General features: G+C 55.0%; 3 protein-coding genes across 23 annotated transcripts in view; all 3 read right to left on the bottom strand.

Moving 5' to 3' along the window:
• Positions 1–401: 401 nt before the first annotated feature.
• ENSA (endosulfine alpha) lies at positions 402–6639 on the bottom strand. 6 transcript variants are annotated; one of them, XR_015279905.1, is made up of 4 exons: positions 6418–6639; positions 4329–4457; positions 1062–2568; positions 402–1019 (listed from the first exon to the last, which is right to left on the bottom strand). XR_015279905.1 is itself a non-coding variant. In XM_023941636.2 (3 exons), the coding sequence occupies exons 1-3, from the start codon at positions 6472–6474 to the stop codon at positions 2398–2400; spliced, it is 357 nt and encodes a 118-aa protein (XP_023797404.2). In that variant the 5' UTR covers positions 6475–6605; the 3' UTR covers positions 402–2397. The 6 variants fall into 6 exon arrangements, 3 of the variants coding, with proteins under 3 accessions (XP_023797404.2, XP_086722499.1, XP_086722498.1); XR_015279904.1 differs by lacking the exon at positions 6418–6639 and adding an exon at positions 6227–6289; XR_015279903.1 differs by lacking the exon at positions 6418–6639 and adding an exon at positions 4575–5426.
• A 434-nt stretch (positions 6640–7073) lies between these two features.
• GOLPH3L (golgi phosphoprotein 3 like) lies at positions 7074–14014 on the bottom strand. 4 transcript variants are annotated; one of them, XM_086866341.1, is made up of 5 exons: positions 13919–14014; positions 13158–13349; positions 8929–9060; positions 8699–8813; positions 7074–8144 (listed from the first exon to the last, which is right to left on the bottom strand). In XM_086866341.1, the coding sequence occupies exons 2-5, from the start codon at positions 13335–13337 to the stop codon at positions 7717–7719; spliced, it is 855 nt and encodes a 284-aa protein (XP_086722467.1). In that variant the 5' UTR covers positions 13338–13349; positions 13919–14014; the 3' UTR covers positions 7074–7716. The 4 variants fall into 4 exon arrangements, with proteins under 4 accessions (XP_086722467.1, XP_086722469.1, XP_086722470.1 ...); XM_086866343.1 differs by having other exon boundaries at positions 13158–13374; positions 13919–14005; XM_086866344.1 differs by having other exon boundaries at positions 13903–13949.
• Positions 14015–14467: 453 nt separating this feature from the next.
• Positions 14468–21474, bottom strand: part of HORMAD1 (HORMA domain containing 1) — a 15622-nt gene continuing 8615 nt past the window's right edge. For 9 of the 13 annotated variants that reach the window (XM_086866309.1, XM_086866307.1, XM_086866312.1 and 6 more), the window contains 5 exons: positions 20902–21158; positions 20419–20476; positions 17724–17791; positions 16945–17028; positions 14468–15347 (listed from right to left, as the gene is read on the bottom strand). In XM_086866309.1, coding sequence (XP_086722435.1) covers positions 15267–15347; positions 16945–17028; positions 17724–17791; positions 20419–20476; positions 20902–21158 — 548 coding nt within the window. In that variant the 3' untranslated portion in view covers positions 14468–15266. Of the gene's footprint in view, positions 15348–16944; positions 17029–17267; positions 17342–17723; positions 17792–20418; positions 20477–20901; positions 21159–21474 lie in introns of all 13 variants that reach the window. The other 4 variants (XR_015279893.1, XR_015279892.1, XR_015279894.1 and 1 more) reach the window with 1 other exon arrangement.

Below are 21474 nucleotides of genomic sequence, written 5' to 3'. Positions count from 1 at the left end.
AACCCCAGCCCTGTGGCCCCCAGACTCTGCTGTGAGCCACAGGGAGGCCCCAAGCACCCCTCACCCCCCAGAGAGGTGGGGAGGGGGCTGCCAGCATCACCCCCCACCCCCTCAGTGCCCACCCAGCTCCGGGGTGGAAGGGGAATAAACCCTGCTCAGAACTGCTCCTGCTGGGTCTCATCCTGTGCTGCCAAATCCCTTCTCCCTCCCGCACAAACACACCTGGACACCAGGGACAGACGTGGCTGGGGGCTGTCCCCTGCCTCTGTCCCCCCCAGCACAGGGACAGCCCCGGAGCAGCGACGCCCCTTTGCATCCTTCACTTTACTTCCCCTTTTTGGGTTTTATTTCCCCTTTTGGGGTTTGTTCTAATAAAAAGCAAGCACGGCACTCCAAAAGAGTTGAACATGTAAAAAATTATATATATTTTTATATATTTGTATCTATTTACAACATGGCTGGGACAGACAGCAGGACATCCAAGGAGGGTGTGCAGCCACTGCCCCAGCCAGGTCACACAGGGGCTGGAAAAGTGCTGGAGCCAGAGCAGGACCCTGTGGGGACAAGGAGCAGGTCCAAAATCCCACCACATCCCTTGTCCCTTCCCCAGAGAGTGGCCAGGAGCAGCCCCAGGGCCGGTTTCTCACGGGAGGATCCAGGAACCAGCTGAAGGCAGACACAAATTCCATCGCACCCTCGGCAAACATTCCTGGGAAGCAACACCTTGGTGCAGGCAGCACCAGGGAAGTGACCCAGGTGACCCAGGTTCCCAAGGAACACCCAGGAACACAAAGGGAAAGCCCTGCCCGGGCACCCTTCACTCCTTCCTCCCTTCCTTTGGCCCTTGTGCTTCCAGAATGGAAAACTGGGGCAGGTTTTGGGATTCCCTGGCACACACAATTCCCACTGCATGGAAAGACCTGGGATACAGACTGCATACAGACCTGGGATCACATTTTCATGGTCAGGAATCCCACCTGCCAGACCTGGGATCACATTTTCATGATCAGGGATCACACCTGCCAGACCTGGGATCACATTTTCATGATCAGGGATCACACCTGATCCCATGCCTTTCCTGCATGGAAAAGGCCACTGGGACCCAGGGCACCAGGAGAGGACAGTGCCACCCCCAGCATGTGTGCTTCTGCAGGGCTGCAGCAACAGCTTGTTAGCTTTGGGACTTTTTGTTGTGAAGTTGGTGTTAGTTTGGGGGTTTTCTTATTATTATTTTTTTTTTCCCAGACTTGAGACAAAGAAAACACAAGAAGGGAAAAAGCAGGAGAAAAAAGAAATCCAAGCTTGGCATACCCAACACTTTCAAACCAGGCTTGCTTCAACACCCTTCAAATTCCACCCTGGTGCTTTTTATCCCTTTCTGGGTGGTCACTCCCAGTCCTGCCTCTCTCCATTATCAGTTCCAGCAGCACAAGTGGCTCTCCCTGGCTGCTGCAGGTCTGGGAGCACCCAGGCCTGGGAGCAGGGGGTGCCTGGGCAGGGCTCTGCTGTGTCCTGAGCTGCTGCTGCATTCAGCTCCCAGCCCCTGGTGCTGGAGAAGAGTTGTCCTCACCTCAGCCCTGGCCAGACACTGCCCTGCTGGACAGAACTGACCAGGGACTGAGGAACTGCCCCCTGGCCTTTGGCCAAGCTCAGCCAGGGGCAGCTGTGCTGGGGCTCTACCCCCAACCCAGCCACGAGGATGTTTCAAACCCTGTCCCACACCCGCTGAGCTGAACCAGGGACAGAGCCCAGGCAGCTCAGCCCAACAATCCCCTGGATTTTTCTTTGTTTCAGCCAATTTCTTCGCTTTTGAAGCTCCAACACACACAGCTGACTATGCCTACAGACCTGGGATCACATTTTCATGGTCAGGGATCACACCTGCCAGACCTGGGATCACATTTTCATGATCAGGGATCACACCTGCCAGGTCTGGGATCACATTTTCATGGTCTGGGACCACACCTGCCAGGCCTGGGATCACATTTTCATGATCAGGGATCACACCTGCCAGGTCTGGGATGACACCTCCTGCCCAGCTGGGTCGGTCTCTGTGACCCCCAAGGCCTCAGCCCCACTGTCCCCTCCCTCCTCCAGGTGCCTCCCCTGTCCCTCTCCTGCTCCTCCCGGGGCTGTCCCAGGAAGGATGCAGCATTCCAGTGCCTCTGTGAGCTGGGATGGTTTCAAACAGCTGGAAAATTAAGGCAAAGCCTCGCTGAGAGGAAGGGCCAACCCAACCCTGCCCTGCCCCTGACTCAGATTTGGGGTGTGTTCGCTGCAAAGACTCAAACAACTACGTGGATTCTGGTGCTCCCGTCCCTATGGTACAGTGAAGTTCAATCCATTTAGCCAAAAGAAAAGAGACAAAAAGAGGGCAGCCCCAGCTGAGAGTGCAGGCTACCCCGCCAGCTTGCTGGTGACCAGTGAGGACTTTCTCTGTGGCAGGTCCTGGGGCGTGGGGATGTGGTCTCCTGTCACCAGGTTCTTGTCAGGCCCTGCACTTGGCAGCTGCTTGTTCTTCATCTTCGCCTTGGCCATGTTGTAGTCGCCAGAATCAAAGTATTTTTGCTGGAAAAGGGAGATGTGTTTTGGGTTACTGGGTGTGCAGGAGCAGGGGAACAGCAGAGCCACGAGGATCCTTTCAGGGAGTGCTGGGATTCTCTAAACCAGGCCATGAAAACGAGGGGGAAATCCAAGCAGTGAGCCCAGCCTTTAAAACCCTTTGGCCATGAGCCAGTGACTCAGCCCAGCCCTGGGTGGCAGCTCCTGTGCCTGACTCAAGGCAGGAGTGACACACTGCAGGCTGCTGGGACCTTTGGCTGGCTGGGACCAGCCTTGACCTACTCTGCCCTTGCTCCACAGGGATTCAGCCCCAGCCAGAAACCTCTGGAATGCTGAGGGCAGCTCAGCCCAGGGGCAGAGCCCAATGGGATCCTCTGGACTGGGATGATGAGCCAGGGTGACAGAGGCAGGACTTTTGCTCCAGGGAACAAATCCTGGCTGCTGCCAAGGCCTTTCCTGGACCATCCAGCTCCCAACAGCTGCAGGGCTCTGCCTGCTAGGCCCTGGCTGGGGGCCACCTCCCAGCTCAAAGGGCACTTCAGTGCCTTATCACACACATCACATCACCCCAGGACTCTGCTCCTTCCCAGCACAGCCTCATCCTCCATGCCTGGCTGGAGCCGAGGCAGAGCCAGTGGCAGAGCTGGCCAGGGCTTTGCTGGGCACAGGGAGTGCTCCCCTGGTGTCCTCAGGGAGCCCAGACCTGACAAAAACCTGCTCCAGGTTTGTGTAGCCAGCTTTGGAATGGACCTGCCCCTGGCCAGGGCTGAGCCCTGGGAACACCAGATCTAGGAAAGGAAAAAAGTGATTGTGCAGATGGAATTGTGGCCAGAGGAGAGAGAATGTGTGAGAGACTGTGGGCACCAAGGTCAGGGAGGAAGGAGGGGCAAGAGAAGCTCGAGCTGAAATTCCCTGGCAGCCCATGGGGGTTCATGGGGAGCACAGACACACACTCCCTATGCCTTGGGTGCTTTTTTAAGCTTTATTTCACTTGTTTTTCAGCTCTGATTTGATGGATAATAAATTCAATTAATTTCCCCAAGTCCCTTTAGCCCCTGCTGCTGCTCTGAGCCCTCCGTGCCCTTCTGCCAAGGCAGGAGCCTTTTGTTCTCCTGGCTGTGCAGGTGAGGAGGGCAGGGATGGAGCAGCTCTGGGGACACCTGCAATCCAGCCAGCCTCACTGCCCACAGCCCCAGCACAGCCCCAGCACAGCCCTGCTCCCTCCCACAACAGCCCAGGGAGAGCTGGGAACAGCCAAGGACAGGGAGAGGCCAGGACAGAGCAAACCCTGCCCAGGGGTGACAGGGACAGTGGGAATGGCCCTGGGGAGGGGACACAGCCACTGCCTGCCACCAGCCTGGGAGGGATTTGTATTTCCTGCAGCAGCCTCTGCAAGGTAAGGAGCCAGCAGGGCCAATCTCAGAGGGCTCTTGGAGAGGGACTGAATTCCATTCCTGAGGGATTTAATTCTGTTTGCAGGGAGCAGCACAAGGCGAGGGCTGGCTTTGCAGTGCAGGTGCAGCCAAGCCACTGCAGCAGCACATTGAAATCAGGGCTAAAAGCTCAACCCTGGAGCACCCCAGGGAGGGATCCCAGCACCTGTTTCACCTCTAGCTCAGGGGTTTTTCTGCCTGGAACCTTTTAGGTTCACAGGTTTCAGGCCAGGGTGTGGGGACACAGTGGGATCTGCTGGGGGATAGCCAGGCTGTGGAAGGAGGGGCAGTTCTGATCCCTGTGGCCTGTCCCACTGAGGGATACTCACATACCCCTTTCTGCAGCCTCTTCATCAGGAAATCGGAGCCTCCAGGCTTCTGGCCCAGGTTGGGGTATTTGGCCTTGAGCTTGGCCTCCTCTGCCCTCTCGGGGGGGATGGCTTTGTCCTTCTCCTGAGTGTCCTGGAACACAAGGGAGTGTAAATCCCTGGAGCCCCACAGCCCCACACCCACCTGAGATGCTGTTACACAACACCCAGCAGCACATTCCAGCCCTGTTGTGCTTCCCTGGAAACGCACATGGAAAATATTCCCAGTCACAAACAGCCTTTCCCTCCAGGAGCTGTGGGCCAGGGAGAGCTCCCTCCTCTGCCTCCTTCCCACCTGGGAGCCCCTCCAAACACCCACGCTGATGTTTGGCTCGGCAAACTGGGCTTTTAGGCTGGATTTTGGGAAGAGATTCCTCCCTGTCAGGGTGGGGAGGCCCTGGCACAGGTGCCCAGAGCAGCTGAGGCTGCCCCTGCATCCCTGGAAGTGTCCCAGGCCAGGATGGATGGGGCTTGGAGCAGCCTGGCACAGTGGAAGATGTCCCTTCCATGGCTGGGGGTGGCACTGGGTGAGTTTTAGGAGCCCTTCCAACCCAAACCAGTCCATGAATCCCCGATTTCCCTTCCCAGATCACCCTGGAAGGATATTTAGGTGTCCTGGTAGAATTGGAAAGTTCTGCTGGAGGATTTTGGGGGGTCCCAGGTAGGATTTGGGGTCTCCTGGGAAGGTTCCAGTTAGGATTTGGAGATCCAGGGGATGATTTCCAGATCATCAAGAGGATTTTGGGCTCCTGGGAAGCATTTTGGAGGATCTCAGGTAGGATTTGGGGGTCCTATTTTCAATAATTCCAAGCAGAATTTTGGGTATCCTGGGGAGCTTTTAGGATTCCTAGACAGGATTTTAGGGGTCAGGAGGTCTGAGAGCTGCTCTCTGTCCTGAAGCCGTTCCACAATCCCTGACTGTTTCCCCCAGCTCCACATCTCCCAGTCTCCTTCCTCCACACCCATCACTGGTGTTCATCCCCCCTGTGCCCTGCACGGGCTGGGGGGGCACCGCTGCAGCCCAGTGACCCCAAACCCTCCCAGCGCTGCCAGCCCCCTCCCACTCCCATCCCAGCACCCCCAATTACCCTATCCCAACCCCCTCCCACTCCCATCCCAGCACCCCCAATTACCCTATCCCAACCCCCTCCCACTCCCATCCCAGCATCCCCATCCCATTTAACCTATCCCAGACCCCTCCCACCCCAATTACCCCCACCCCAGGTTAGTCCCAGCCCCCATTACCCCCTCCAAAGCCCATCCCAGCCCCCGTCACCCGAATCCCACCCCCATTACCCCCATCCCAAACCCATCCCAGCCCCCTCCAGCCCCAGCCACCCCCATCCCAGCCCTGTGACCCCCACCCCAGCTTAGTCCCAGCCCGCATTACCCCCTCCCGAGCCCATCCCAACCCCATTACCCACATCCCAGGTTAGTCCCAGCCCACCCCAGGTTAGTCCCAGCCCCCATTACCCCCTCCCAAGCCCATCCCAGCCCCCGTCATCCCCATCCCACCTCCATTACCCCCATCCCGAGCCCATCCCAGCCCCCTCCACCCCATCCCAGCCCTGTGACCCCCACCCCAGGTTAGTCCCAGCCCACCCCAGGTTAGTCCCAGCCCCCATTACCCCATCCCAGCCCAGTGACCCCCACCCCAGGTTAGTCCCAGTACATCCCACCCCCATTACCAACCTCCCGAGCCCATCCCAGCCCACTCCATCCCTCTCCCAGCCCCGTAACCCCCATCCCAGGTTAGTCCCAGCGCAACCCAGGTTAGTCGCAGCCCATCCCAGGTAAATCCTAGCCCATACCAGCCCCCTCCAGCCCCAGTCGCTCCCATCCCACCCCACCAACCCCACGCACCCCCCACGCCGCCATCGAGCCCACGCAGGAAGTCCCGCCCACCCCCAGCCCCCACAGCCAATCAGAGCTCGGCATTCGCCAGACGGACAACAGAAACAACCAATCCCCGCATAGAACTGGAAAGAGGGACGTGCGGCCAAGCCAGTGGGAGCCGGCTGTGCTCCCCCTTCCTCCCCCGGGGCTTCCCCCACCTGTTTCTCCTGCCCGGTCTCCTCCGTGAAGGCGCTGGTACCGAGCGGGGCTGCCATGGCGGAGAGGGGGCGGCTCCGCGCTCCCTCCGCTGTGTCCGGCCCCGCGCCCTGCTCCAAAATGGCCGTCACCGCCTCCACCGCCTCTGCTGTGTAACGGACAGCAGCTCCACCCAATGAACGCACAGAAGGGGCCGCAGTGACATCACACCTGACCAATCAGTGCGCGTGGAAGGCGGGACATAGAGACGACGTAGTGCAAACACAAGGGCGTGGTACCCGTGACTGACAGGAACAGTGACCAATGGGAATCGAGATGCGCCGAGTGGGCGGGGAAAGGGGCGGAGCTTTGGGCGCGCCTGTCCCGCAGCGTCGCCGGTTCGAGACCGGGGCCCCGGGGATGCCTCGCAGGACCGGGGATGCGGGGGGATCCCCCACGGCACCGACCACCCCCGGCCTTGTCCCCGCCGTGGAAAACCGCCTGGGGAAAAAGGGACCCACCCCCACCCAGCAGGGAGCAGCAGCTGAGACCAGCCGCAGCTCATGACAGCAGTGTCCCCAGCCTGGGGACACCGCGCCCCTCCCGAGCACTGCCAGCGCCCCTTGAAATGCCAATTCCTGGCAGCTGCACCCACTGAAACACAGACAGACCCTGCGGCTGCAGAGAAATACCTTTAAGTGAACTACAGAAGAATAAAGTGGGGGAGGAAGGAAAGGGGTTGTGAACAAAAATAATCACAGTTTAACTTTTTTCCTCACTAGAAAGAGCAGCTGAGCCATGGGGGCACAGCCTGGGGGTCTTTGCGGAGCTGCTCCTCCATGGAGACACGCGGGGGAGGTTTGAGTGCCCCGTGCCAGCCAGGGACAGGGGTGATCCCGACTGCCCAACACCCCCAAACCCTTCCCAGGAGGGTTGTGAGTTCCTCAGGGGAACCCACACAGCTCACAGGCAGGCCCTGGCTGGGGGAGAGGCACCCAGGAGTGTGTCCCAGCTCTGTCTGTGCTGGGGTTTGACCTCTCGGAGCAGCTCCTGGGCCGAGGCTCTGCCCCCCCAGCTCTGCACTGGCCTCAGAAGGAAATCCCCAAGGGTTAAGGAGTGAAGAGCTTCTGCCACCTCTCCCTGGAGGCATGGGGCTGTGGTGGTGGGGGCTCTCACCTCCCACCCCTGCCTGGGGAGGGGAAAGCAAAATCCCCTGGTCCCTCCCCAGGCTGAGCCCACCCACTGCCCCAGGAACTCCAGGTCCCTCTGGGGAGACCCCTGGCTTGCATCAAGGGTCTCCCCCACACCGTGTGAGGTGGCTTTTAGGACTTATTGAAGGCTGCCAGGACGGCCCAGATCATCTCGGTGCCCCTGGCTTTGGCAGCTTCCACCTCAGGGTCCATATCCAGCAGGTCCTTGCTCCTGTTCATGGCCACGTCGTACTTGTCATCAGCCAGGCTGGCGAAAACGTTCTCCAGCACGTCTGAGGCGTGGGCCAGCACCAGCAGGGCCAGAGTCCTGCGCTCCATGCGCTGGGGATCGTTGACCCAGCGCTCCAGGACGCTTTCCTGGAGCTTCTTCACCAGGCGCTGCTTCTCGGAGGTGTTGCTGACGGGGTGCGTGGTCATGTCGAAGAGCAGGAAGTTCTGCTTCTCCGTGGTCAGGATGCCTTTCTCCACCAGCGCCTTGGCCAGGCGCTCCCGCACGTTGCGCAGCTGGTACTGCAGCTTGAAGGGGTTCCAGGTCTCTCCTGAGGGGTGGGAGATTCTGGTCAAGCTTTGCTTCCCGATCCCGGTGTCCTTCCAGGCTGTCCCTCTGTCCTGCACGGACACCGGGCTCTGCCACCCTGATCCCTTGGCCTGACCCAGAGCCTCCTCTCCCACCTGGCAAAGCTCCCAGGGGCCACAGGCAGCAGATCCCAGGCTTGGATCCCAGCAGATCCAAAGCTTCCTCCACCTGTGGGTTACCCCAGCCTTGGTGAGGCCAGCAGGAACTAACGGGGAGCGAGGTCAAAGATTTCCACTGAGCTCCCAACAAAAAAACACCCAGAAAATCCTTCTCTGCCCCCACATTCAGCCTTCCCCTGCTCTCCCCATCTCCCTGGGATCCAGGGCCAGGCCAGGGAGAGGGGTTTTGGAGGGATTTGAGGGTCCAGGGTGGTTTTGGGGCTCTGTCACCACCACATTCTGGAGCTCTGGGTGCAGAGGGTGATGCTGGACCTGGGACTCTGGATGGGTTTTGGTGTGTTTGGTGGGCTCTGGGAGATCTTTGGACAGGGGACATGGAATTTCCCCCTGGCCCTACCAGTGAGCAGCTCAATCCAGGTCTGAACCGTCTCTGCCGACTCCGTGGCCTTGATGTGCCGGAGGGTCTCATCCAGCAGCACATCCCCGGTCGGAGCATCCGACTTCAGCAGCACCTGAAGGAGCAGCAGGAACACGGGGTCAGCTGGGGGCAGAGCCAGAGCAGATCCTGCTGCCAGGATGGGCTGGGCAGAACCCCAGAGCCTGGCAGGGTTCCTGCAGGAGCCTCACCTTCCTCTCCAGCAGCCTCTTCTTGCGCAGGGACAGTGGCTCCAGGCGGATGCGGCCGCGCAGAGCCAGCTCGATGAGGATCCCGCCCCGCAGCCCCGAGGAGATGCAGTCGTTCCAGAACGAGGTATAGCCCTGGGGAAGAAGATGGGAAGGAATTCTTCCTCTGTTCAGCCTCCTGTCCCTCCTGGCCTGCTTGGACCCTGTCCAGGAGTTTTCCCTGCTCCTGCCTCTCCAAAGCTTCCCAGATTTCCAGAGGGATGGATTTTGCTCACCAGGTGAGAAGCTCCAATTATCCCTCTGCTCCTGCCCAAAATCTCCTGCAAACCCTGAGCAGTCCAGGCCGTGCCCTCCTTGCTGCACCTACAACCACGGGCTCCAGCCAGCCCCAGGGCACAAAACATCCAAGGAAAAGTGAGAAAAATGGGATTATTTCCATGGGAACAGCAGGCCAGTGCTGCTGCTGAGGGGCTGCACCCACCCAGGAGCTCTGCCAGGCTCTGTCCCACTGCTGGCTGTGGATGTGCCTGGTGGCAGGGGAGCTGCAATCTGCTCTTCTCCTTGAGGAAATTCCCCAACCCCAGCCCCCCTGAGAGCTCCTAGATGTACCCAAGAATCAACAACAGGCCTGGGAGGAGCTTCCCCACAACCCATGGGGCTCCAGCAAGATCCAGTTCCCACAGGAGCTTCACAGAGCCATGGAATGGCTTGGATTGGATGTTAAAAATCATCCAGTTCCACCCCAGCCATGGCAGGGACACCTCCCACTGTCCCAAGCTGCTCCAAGCCCTGTCCTTGGGCACTTCCAGGGATCCAGGGGCAGCCCCAGCTGCTCTGGGCACCTGTGCCAGCCCTCCCAACCCTGACAGGGAGGAATTTCTTCCCAAAATCCCATCTAAACCTCCTCTTTGTCGATTTGAAGCCATCCCTCCTTGTCCCACCACTCCAGGCTGTTGATGGGGCCTCATCCTGAGAGCTGCAAGCTCCAAAGGCAAAGAATTTGGGAAAAAAGGTGCAAAGGTTTGGGAAATACAACCCACAGAGAACCAGGAATTGAAAAAGGAATTTGACTCAGGAAAAAGAGGACAGAGGGAGAAGAAGATAAGGGAGATCAGACACATAAAAGGGAGCAGCAAAAAGGAAGAGAACTGTGCACAGGACAGTCCTGGCCTGGAACTGCAGCCAGGGAGATCGGAGCTGGGAGAAAAATCCACCTGGACAAGGAAGCCCAGGGAAGGGCAGGGAGGGAATTTCCTGTTCCCTGAGGTTCAACAACACTCAGCTGATGCTTTCCAAGAGAGCTGGCTCCGGTTTGGAGCAGGGGCAGCCCAGGTGACCTTTCCCTTCCCTTCTTCCACTCCTCTTTCATTCCCTGACGAGAACAAAGCCCGATTGTTTCCTGCTGTTCCAGTGAGGGCCAACACGGAGCGGCGTTCCTGGGATTTCAGGGCAAGCCAGGAGCAGCCAGGGCTCAGGGAGAGGCTCAGGGGGCTGGGCTGGCATCTGAGGTGTGCCCAAGGGAAGGGTGATCCCAGTGGGATCAAAGCCATGACCTGCTGGTTTGAAGGGAGACCCCAACACTCCTGGAACGGGTTCCTGGTAGGAAAATCCCTTTCTGCTGCTCTTTCTCTGGATGGGAAACAGGGAGGGAAGGACAGGTCTAAAAGCTACCAGGAGACTGGTGAAAAGTGACCCAGTGAGCCCCTTCCCAAGGAAAACAGGCTGGGAGCCCTCAGCCCTCCCCCAGGGAAGGTTTTCCAGCCCCTTGGGTGAACTCCTGTCCCCAGCTCTGTTTGAGCAGGACATGTGGACACTGGGCTTGCCCAGCACAGAGAACCATAAAAGAAACGAAAATCTTTATTTGCTTTCTTCATTTCCTTGTGAGGGAAGACAAAGCAACCTTTCATTCCTGCCCTCCTGGTTTCCGCTCCTGGGTTTTGCTCATGGCTTTACAAACAAGTTTTCCAGGAAAGGGTGTGAAGACGAGCAAAGGTTTCGATTTCCTGGCCTCAAGGGTACATTACCCCTAGGAAATTTTAAATTCCAAACCAGTTGAAAACTCCTGGGTTATTTCCAGCTTCTGGAATCAGACTGGTTACAAAAGCCAGGCTGGTTTGCAGCCAGGTCCTCCTACATGGACAGACTGGTACTTTAAATAATGAAATTACACCGTGAGCTCATAGAATTTGGCCAAAATTGTCTTGTTTTTCCCCAGTCATCAAACCATGAGTGAACACCCGAGCTGTGAAAACAGAGCTCAGTTCAGGGCCAGGCTGCTGCTGCCTGTGGTCATGTGGGACAGGAATGTGGAAGGACAGGATGGAAAAAAAAGAAAAGTTTGACAAGGTTTTTTTCCCCCCCTGTATCTGTTGTGTTCTCCCAGGTTCCTGGTGGCAGAAGGGCCATTCCCAGGATACATTAACCAAGCCAAGAACACCAAACACAGCACAGGAAAAAAAGCAGCCCACGGCACCCCACTCCCAGGCTGCTCTCAAATATTTGCTCCAGGATTATTTGCATTGTGTTCCCTTTACAGCCTCGAGCTCCTGCCACTTCCTACTTGGCTCCTAGATGTTATCTGGGGCTCTCAAACAGGACAGCCCCAGCTCCTGCCCCTGTCACATCCCGCAGCTCCCCCAGGCTGGATCCGGGCTGGATCCGTGTGACAGCACAGAACCAGCTGGGAGCAATCCAGAACTGCAGAGCCCTAAGGAAAAACAAGGTTCAGGCACCTCACAGGGGCTTAATCCCAGCCCTGAGGAATGAATCCACCACAGCTCCGCAGGGTGGGAGACAGGCTTACACAGGAATCGTGGAATCGTTACAGCTGGAAAAGATCTCCAGGATCACTGAGTTCCATCCTGACCAAAGCGGGTTCCTGGAGCTGGAAAGCCTCTGTAGAAGCTTCTGCTCTGCCACTGTCACCCCAAGAAGCACATTGGGCACCTGGCTGGCTTTCCCTGGTCTACAATTCCCTATTTACATGTCAGGAGCAGCAGATTTTGGAATATTGGAATGGTTTGGGTTGGAAGGGACCTTAAAAATCAACCAATCCCATTCCCTGTCATGGCAGGGACACCTTCCACCAAACCAGGCTGTTCCATCCAACCTGGCCTTGGACACTTCCAGGGATGGGGCAGCCATGGAATAACCTGTGCCAGGCCTTCACCACCCTCACAGCTGAAGATTCCTCAAGCTGATCCAGAAGATGGATGCAGGGGTGAAGCCCAGGCCCAGGGACAGCACAGGCAGGGCCAGGCAGCTCAGAGAACTCGACAGGAGGCATCTTCCCCTTGCCCACAGCTCCTTCCAGGCAGAGCTGATAAAAGAATTCCTGGCAGCTGATAAGCACCAATCAATTCTGTTTGACCAGGATCCCCTTCCCATAGGGAACAGCCCTCTGGGAATACCCAGCTCTGCAGTCCCCCCACTGCTGCCAAGGAAAGCCAGTGGCAGGCACACAGGAGGAGCTCCCAGTGCTGACATTCCCACCCAGCCCCATCCCCACTCCTGCCTGGCCCAGGAAGCCACCAGAGGTGCAGCTTCTGTTCCCTCTCCATTGTGGGTCCAGACTCAGCCCGTGCCTGCTTCCAGCTCCCAGCCCAGCTGACTCTGCTGCCCTCTGCCTCTTCCCTCAAGAGCTACCTCTGCTCTTTTCCACATGAATTTTTCAAGAGCAGAGCAGTGCTCACGGTGTCCCTGTGGGACAGGAGGGTGCACTGAGGCAGGAGAGGAGGATGTTCACCCTTTGATAAACCAGGTGAGGCTCTTTCTATGCATGGCTTCAGCCCTGGAAGGAACAACCCCACCATTGCTGTGCACAGGGCAGTGAAACAACACCCCCAGGGCACCTCTTGCCTCCTGCCACTGTCCCCAAGGCAGAGCTGGTGGGACAGCAGTTATCAGCCATATCCACAGCTCAGGGTGCCCAGAGCAGCTGTGGCTGCCCCTGGATCCCTGGAAGTGTCCAAGGCCAGGCTGGATGAGGCTTGGAGCAGCCTGGGGTAGCAGAAGGCATCCCTGCCCATGGCGAGGGTTTGGAACTGGATGAGTTTTACAGTTCCTTCCAACCCAAACCATTCCATGATTCTGTGATTCAAAGCAGGTTCTAAGAGTCTAAGGGAGAGCATTGAGAAGAATCCATCCATTCCCTTCTGCTGCTCCCCAAGAGCCTCAAGTCCAGGTTGACCAAGCCACACCACTGCCCACGTGCCACCAGACACCTGCCTCACCTCCTTGTCCTTCAGCCCCAGGAGCAACACCTCCTCCATGAGCGTGAGCCGGATGTCTTTGGAGTCATCGGGATCATCCTCGTTCAGCTCCCTGTCCGCAGCCGCATCCTCCTCGCTGTCCGGCTTCTTGTCCGAGTTCCTGCCCTCCACCCGCCGGCCCCGGTGCGTGAGCGTCGTCATCTCCCGCTGCAGCTGGGCACGGGAGAGCCCAGGTTTGCTAAACACGACGGGCAGTGCCGGTGCTGAGCCCCCAAACCCATTCCCCAAGACCGCGGGACCCCTTCTACCCCGCGATTTCCAGCTCCCCCTTCCCAGGACGGTGTCGCAGGCGGTGACAGGGAGAGGAGTGACCCCTGGGGGTGCTGGGACGGTGGGAGCCGCAGGTTCTGGCGGGAGCCCTGAGGCGCAGAGGAGCCCCCGAGGCCTCACGGGCGGGTTCCGCACCCTGAGGGGACGCGGGGCGCCAGCAGCGTCCCGGGATGGCCCCATCCCATCGCCCGCGGCCCCCGCTGTGTCCCAGCCGCCTCCCAACCATGGCCCGGCTCTGCCTCACCCCCCGGGCTCCGTGCCACCCCTCCCGGCCCCGGCCCGGCTCTATCCCGCTCCTCCGGCCCGCTCCGTCTCGCCCCGCCTGACCAGCCCCGCTGCATCCCGCCCGCCGCCTCAGCGCCCCGCGGGTGAAGATTCACCCCCCACACGAGGGCTGGGGGGCTGCAAACGCCCCCCGCCCGCTGCCCGGCCTCACCGCGGCGCGGCCTCACCGCGGCCCGGCGGGTCCGCCCGGCCCGCTCCGCTCCGGGGCCGCGGGCAGGAAAAGCCTCCCCGGGGCCGCCGCCGCTTCCTGGGCTCCGCTGGCCCCGCCCACGCCGCGGCTCCGACCAATGGGAACCCGCGCGGGCCGGAGCAGCCAATGAGCGCGGCCGGGATGGGCAGAGGGGCGGGACTTCCTCTTGTCTGTCAGGGGTGGCTCCGCCCCCGCCCGCGTGTCCTGCCCCCGCTCCCGTTCCTGTCCCGTTCCGTTCCCATCCCCGCTCCCGTTCTTGTTCTTGTCCCGTTCCCATCCCTGCTCCCGTTCCGTTCCCATCCCTGCTCCCGTTCCCATTCTTGTCCTGTTCCCGTTCCCGTCCCGTTCCCATCCCCGCTCCCGTTCGTGTTCTTGTCCCGTCCCATGTCCCATTCCGTGTCCAATCCCGTTCCCATCCCCGTTCCTGTTCTTGTCCCGTCCCTCTCCCGCTCCAGTCCCGTCTCCCCATCCCGTTCCCGTCCTCTCCCTGCTCCCGGCCCATCCCTCCGGTAACGGAGCTCGCTGCTGCCGAAGGCGAACGCCGTTTAATAGAGGACTGATGATGAACATTCTTAATTGCAAAGCCAAAACCGCCAAGAATCGTGCAGCTGTCCCCGCCCGTGCCTCCATTCCCGACGGCAGCCGGACAGGGAAGGGTTCGGTGTTGGAGGAGAAAGCTGTGCCAGAAATCGTTCCAAGGACACGCAGGTTCTCCCCGTGCTCTGACACCCTGAAACAGCCGCTGCCACGGCTCTTCCTGGCCTGGAGACCTGGCATGAGAGAGTCCTGCCTTCTCTGGCAGGGAGGCTGGAATTTAAGGCATGAAGAGGGCTGGATTTTCACCTGAGTATGGTGCTTCTGGTCTGGCAGAAATGCAAAGCATCCAACTCCTCCAACTGTCCCGGTAGGAAAAGCAAACACTGTAACCCCAAAACTCTTAACAACCTGTAACTGACAGCCCAGCCCTTTGGAAAGCTCTGGAAATCACCCCAAAACTGGAGGGGTTCTGGGGCAAGGCAGGCTCTGAGCTCGGAACCACAGCCCAAAGGCACTGCTGAAACCTTGTGCTGGGGGGATGAATTTCCTCCATCACCATCAGGACCTGGAGCCAACCCACAAACCCCCAAATCCGAGGATTTCTGGCGCTGCCTGATGGTCCTGTACAAAATCAGTTTGAAATTCTTCAGCTGGGCTTCCTGACGTTTTCCTTCCTTAAAACACGCTCCTGGGGGACTGCTAATGGAGCAGAACAGATCCTTAAAACCCAACAGCGACGTGGAACAAGAGAATGGGAGCAGAGAACTCGGGCCAGCGGTGGTGGGCGGCTAAAACTGCTCCTTGGGCTCGCTGAGCTTCCTCCTTTTGGGCAGCATATCCTGGCTGGAGGAGAGCTCAGCCTGCTGCACCTGCAAGGGAAAAGCAAGGAATTACAGGAGCTCTGTGGTGTCAGAACACCCTCAGCAGGACAGGGGTGTGGCACATCCACAGCCTCCAGTCCCTGGCCAGATGTGCTGGGCCTGCGGGAACATCTGGATGGCAGTTCCTGGCTGAAGGGACCAACTGCAGGAAGGGTGGGATGAATTCCTGCTGGGATGTGTTCCTGCTGCCACAGCTGCAGTAAGGAGCTGTGTCCATCAGGACCTGCAGCACGGGACAGAGTCATGGTTCAGACTGAAAAAGGGGAAATTGAGGTTGGAGATTTGGGAGAAATTGTTCCCTGTGAGGGTGGGGAGACCCTGGCACAGGTTATTCCATGGATTCCCCATCCCTGGAAGTGTCCCAGGCCAGGCTGGACAGGGTTTGGAGCAGCCTGGGGTAGGGGAAGGTGATCCTGCTCACGGCAGGGGTGCACTAGGTGGGCTTGAAGGTCCCTTCATCCAAACCATTCCATTCCAAGGCAATGCTGCTGGCTCTCCTGCACAGCCCCATTCCAGGAGCAGCCCTGGGAGAGGGAGCAGCACCCTGCAGAGGCTGCTCAGCACCCAACACCCTCCTGAGAGCTGTCCTGCTGCTTCTGGCTCTCCCAGGAAAAGATGACAATGAACCTTTAGTTCCACTGTCATTTTGGTTATTTTAAAGCAATTGTGTTTTGTTTAATAAATTTATTATTAAGTTCAGCAAAACCTCTTTGAAAAATACTCAGGGATAGCGAGCAAATGGAACAACCTTCTCTTGTTTTTGGTCACATCACTGAGTAAGACTGGTTAAAAACAGGGAGGGACCTTAGAGCTCATCCAGTGCCACTCTTGCCACTTTTCACTGTCCCAGGCTGCTCCAAGCCCTGTCCAAGCTGGCCTGGGACATTTCCAGCCCCAGCTGCTCTGGGAATTCCATCCCAGCCTCTCCCCACCTCACAGGGAACAATTTGTTGTGTAAAAGAAGAGAGAAAAATTCACCCCACAGGTTTTGGAGAAGGATCTGCCCCTCACTCAGCATTCCCAGTATTCCAAATACCTGGTGAAGGCCCCCAAAGCCTCCCAGAGCTGCCAAACTCACTCAGTGGAGGAGCAGCACAGACATGGGGCACTTTGGGTCAAATTCCAGCCTGGACACAACCTCTGCTCCAGCTGTGCCAGATGGGAAGGATTTGGGTCCCCACAAGCAGCCAGATTGACCTGATTAAGCAAATAAAAAGGATTTTTCTTGGAATGAAGGTTATCACTTTAGCCCAGTGTTTCCCAAGGAAACACTCAGTGAACTGTGCTGGGGATCTCTGCTGGCACAAACTCCCCAAGCTGATGGATCAAACCAGCAGGAAATTTGGCTAAATGCATTCCCAGCAGGATATCAACTAAAACAAAGGAATCTTTCTCAACCTGTGTTACCTGCATTAAATCAGCTTCTACCTCTCTGGACAGAATTCTTTTGGACAGTGTTGAATTGAATGGGAATTTTGGAAACAATGAGAATTTCATTCTGTCAATAGCAAATGCATTCAAGCTCCAAGTTTAATTCACTGTTTGGAACATAAATGATGAAAACTAAATTAAAACTGATACTAACAATGCAGCTTTGGAATATCTTTCCACTTCTTGTCCTGCTCTCTGACACAATCAGCTCAGACGTTTTATGGGTCAAATGATCAACCTGAAATAAGAAAACAGATTTTGCCTTGTGATTGCTGCAAAAAATACACACTGAAGACCACAGCAGGGCTCAGTGCTGGGGCATTCACTGTTCTGTGCAGTGCCTGAGCCAAAATTGAAATATGGGAGTATTTAAACAGTGATTACCCATGGAAATCACAGCTTTTACAGCTGGGTGTGCTGGAGGGCCCTGGCAGAGAGAAGCATGTGATGGTTTTATACAGTAAATCACTCACTTACCTACAGTTATCCTGTTTTAAGAAATCCTGAGGACCTGTGTGAAGAAGTCCTCCATGTATAAATGCCACCAATTTCTACATGCAGGGAATATAACCTGAGTTATAAACCTGAATTTTTAAGTTTTAATCAACTTATAAACAAGATTTGGTTTGTCAGAATTAGCAGTGGAATTCCTTTTAGGCAGTTTATTAACATGGAAATTACATTTCCCTTTTCACTCAGTAACAGTCACAGCATCTGTTTGTTTTGAGAGCTGTACTACAGAGGAACAGCCTTTTGTCAATGCTTTAGAATAGTTCTGGAAAACCCCAGGAAGGAAAATGTGAAGGCATTTTGCTGCTGGAAATAGTGACTGTGGGAAATAAGGCTTCAGTAGATTACCCATGAATCGTTCAAAGGAGAGAAGGAGCTTCACAGAAGCTCCAGTAAAAGCTGAAGATGACAGAGTTTTCATACCTGAGAATTAGAAACATGGGGGGGAGTCTGGATCCCTCCAGCTTCCTCTTCATGAGTTGAATTCTTTTCTGAAAGAAGGGAAGAGTTGGAGAGTTAAATTAAGCTGTTAACAGCACACCAACAACCTAGAGCAAACAGCACCTGTGCCCCAGGGAACACTTTATAACTGCTGGGAACAGCTGCTTCCAGAGGGCTCCAGTTCTCTGTGTCCAGCACATCCTTTACTCCAAGCTTTGAACTCACTCTTCAACTCAGTCACTTCCTCTCCCAAACTCCAGCTCACTGCAGTAGCCCAGGTTTACACACAGAATCTCTGGAAAGGTGGGTTTGATCCCCAGCTCCTTCACACACTGTCCTGCTGAAGGGATTTGATTCAAGCCTCAGGAGCCTGTTTTGTGCTGCAGGACAGGGAAAAGGCTGCTCTGGTCCAGCCCCAGCCACACCCAACCAGCAATCCCAGCTGCAGAGTCCCATCACTGCCTGCAGCTGCAGGAACAGGCCCCAGGGGGGAACAGGCAGTTCCAGGCAGCTTAGCTGCTGTTCCTAATTCATGCTGTTTTTCTAGGATACAGATAAAAACATGGAATGGTGAATGGGTGACCATGCATCAGCTGTGGAAACAACAGAAGAATTTCAGGGTGACAAATACGTTTCCCTGTGTCTCATGGTTCCTGTAAATAAAATGTCTGCCAGCTCCCTAGGGCACGAAATTTGCTGGAGTTTTGCATGGTCTTGGAACTTTTATGACTTTTTTGAAGAATCAGACACACCTTCATGTGGTTATTCCAGTTCTGCATCCTACTAGCATTGTCAAAACAAACATTTCTGATCTACATGTGCTGTTTCCAACACATTTCCACCATTATTTTTGAACAGCACGAAAATGGCAGCTGGTTTGGCAAAGCTGCACATTTTACTTCTCAAAAAACCCCAAACCAAACATTTGAAATACTTTCTGTACAGCAAATGGGTTCCAGATTGTCTGGATGCTTCTATACAGCCCCTCCAAGAGGAACAGATCAACAAGCAGCAATCCCTTCTGCAGTTTGTTTGGCAGCAAAGTTCAATCTTCAGGCCCCTGGGCTAAGTTGGGAAATGTGAACACAAACCATCCTCTGCTTTTCCTCCTGGTTTATCTAAAAATCTGAAAAGGAAGCTCCTGAGATCCCTGAGGACAATTTGGTGTCTCATGTTTTCAGTTGGAGACAGTCTGGGTCCACATCTTGGAGCTCTGATTAAAAGCCAGCAGTGGGGAGCTTCCAGGGCACGTTCCAGGGCTGGAGGAGCCAGGACAGTTATTTACTGATGGATTTTATTTACGTTGTTAGGAAAAACACTTGAGGAAACTCATTTTTGTGTGATTCATACTAACAAAAATACTTTGCTAGAACTTGTACCTATTAAAGTTCTCCTACAAGGAAAGGTTGAGAGAGTTGGGATTGTTCAGCCTGCAGAAGAGAAGGTTCCAAGGAGACCTCTGAGCCCCTTCCAGTACCTAAAGGGGCTCCAGGAGAGCTGGAGAGGGACTTTGGAGAAGGGCCTGGAGGGACAGGATGAGGAGGAATGGCTTTACCCTGACAGAGAGCAGGGTTAGATGGGATACTGGGAAAGAATTGTTCACTGGGAAGGTGGGGAGTGCCCAGAGAAGCTGGGGCTGCCCCTGGATCCCTGGCAGTGCCCAAAGCCAGGCCGGAGCAGCCTGGGATAGTGGGAGGTGTCCCTGCCCATGGCAGGGGATGGCACTGCTTTAAGGCACAGCTTTAAGGTGCTTCCCAAGCCAAACCATCCTGGGATTCTATTCTGTGATGACAAAAAAAGTTCACTTGCAATTATCAAAGTGCTCCAGTAGACAGGGAAAGGGCAGCAGGTCCCCAGAGCACAACCAGCTGGAAAAGGCACTCAAACAGGGAGCAGCATGGACAAACATAAAACAAATTCATAAAACAAAACCCAGTCTGGTGAAGTTACTGCAGCAGGAGCAGCAAACCAGAGGCATGAGCAGCTCCTTTTGGAGGTGTTCCTCGGGGGTTGCCAGAACACAAAAGCTCCTCAACCCCACAAGAGCCCTGAAGCTCTCAACTCCTCCACAGCCCCAGGCTGAAGGTGTGGGGTGCACAGTGGGATTCTGGGCTCCTGCAGGGGAAAAGGTGGCTGAAAGTGGGATTTCTGCTGAATTGAAGCACAGAAAGTTGAAATTAAAAAAAAAAAAACAACAAAAAACAAACAGACCCAGACCACTGGTTTTTGCACTAAGAATTCTGCTTCCCAGGTCTGCAATAATGAACTCAACAGTACAAGACCTCTGCAAGCTTAATGTGCTAAGTATCATCAAAACCTAAATAAATCAGTAATTATTAGCAACAAAAATAGTAGAAAAAGCAAATAAAATTTATTTCTAAATATAAACCCCATTCAATTTACCTTATCTGATAAAATGGAACAGAAAATCTGAATTTTGAACAGTAAAATGAAAATATGTTAATCATGTTCTAACATGTTAACATTTGTTAACCAAGTGCTTCACAGAATGAAGCCCTGATAGAAAATAAAGGCACAGTCATATATGTGAAGAATATAATGAAAATTTGAATATAGAAATATATATATATTGAAATATATATATTGAGAGTTTTGTTTAAGTAACATCAAGAAAGAGGCACAACTCAGAGACTTGAAAATTTTATAGAAATATTACCTTGAGCTTCTGAAGTATTTACATGATTCTTATCTTCATTATCCAAGACAGGATTCTCCTAGATTAAGAAACAGGTCTGTCACTTACTGCAGACACACAAGGCAGGAGGTTTCTACTCAGATGATTAAGGACACACTTATTAGATGGATTTGTGGTGGAATAAACTGAAATAAGTGATTGTGACATGAGAGGTTTCATCTGTGCCCTGTGCTGGGACACATGGCAGTGTCCCCATGGCACCAGCTGTCCCTCTGCTGCTCACCCTGCTGCTCCTCATGCACAGGCACTGCTTGAACAGTGACAGGCTGCAAACAAGAGCAGTAAAATTAAGGAAGAAATGGATTGAAGACATATTGTCCTGCTTAACCATGTCTGAAAATAGAGGGGGTTACAGCTTACACACAGTGAAACAGTAATGGCCTTTTTCCAGATGATATACCACAAAAAAATATTCATAAAGCTACACAAAGTCTTTGCTCTTACTTTCATGTCCTGGCTCTCTTCTTCTGGATCATCTCTGCTCACTCCACACACCTGGAGAAGCTCAGCAGTCTCTCCCTGCTTTAGGGTGTTCTTATCAACATTCTCCATGCGCTGTTTCTCAGTTGTAATTTTCAATTTCAGCATGTGAAAAGGCGTTGGCACTTCCCCCACATTCAGGTAAATGGGCTCCATATTAAACATCAGCCCCTCATCCCTGGCCTCCTTGAACCCTGGAGGTTGGTAATCAGGGGGTGTAACTGCAGAGAAAATTCATTAAACATCTTAGAATGAAACTGGCTCTAGCAAAACTAATTTTAACTCTTTTCCCCTTTAAATACAGAGAGTTCTGCAAAAAACCTGTGTGGGGAGGAGAGTAATCAATATTCAATTTGGAGTAAATCAAGTTCTTTTCCTCTTTGTTAAAGCTCTTTGGAAGAGATTATAGATACAGAGAGAGAAAACAGAAGCTCCCATTTGTCATTGTAAGGCAGTAACGTACTCCAAAAGCAGAGCCAGGCGTTTGGACAGCCACCAAACTAGAACCAGGCTGGCAAACTATGCTATAGCCTAACA

Source organism: Cyanistes caeruleus, chromosome 30 (genome assembly GCF_971803275.1).
Source record: "Cyanistes caeruleus chromosome 30, bCyaCae1.hap1.1, whole genome shotgun sequence".
Classification (NCBI taxonomy): domain Eukaryota; kingdom Metazoa; phylum Chordata; class Aves; order Passeriformes; family Paridae; genus Cyanistes; species Cyanistes caeruleus.
Note: the sequence above shows the minus strand (reverse complement) of the source record. Positions and strands in the feature narration are given on the sequence as shown.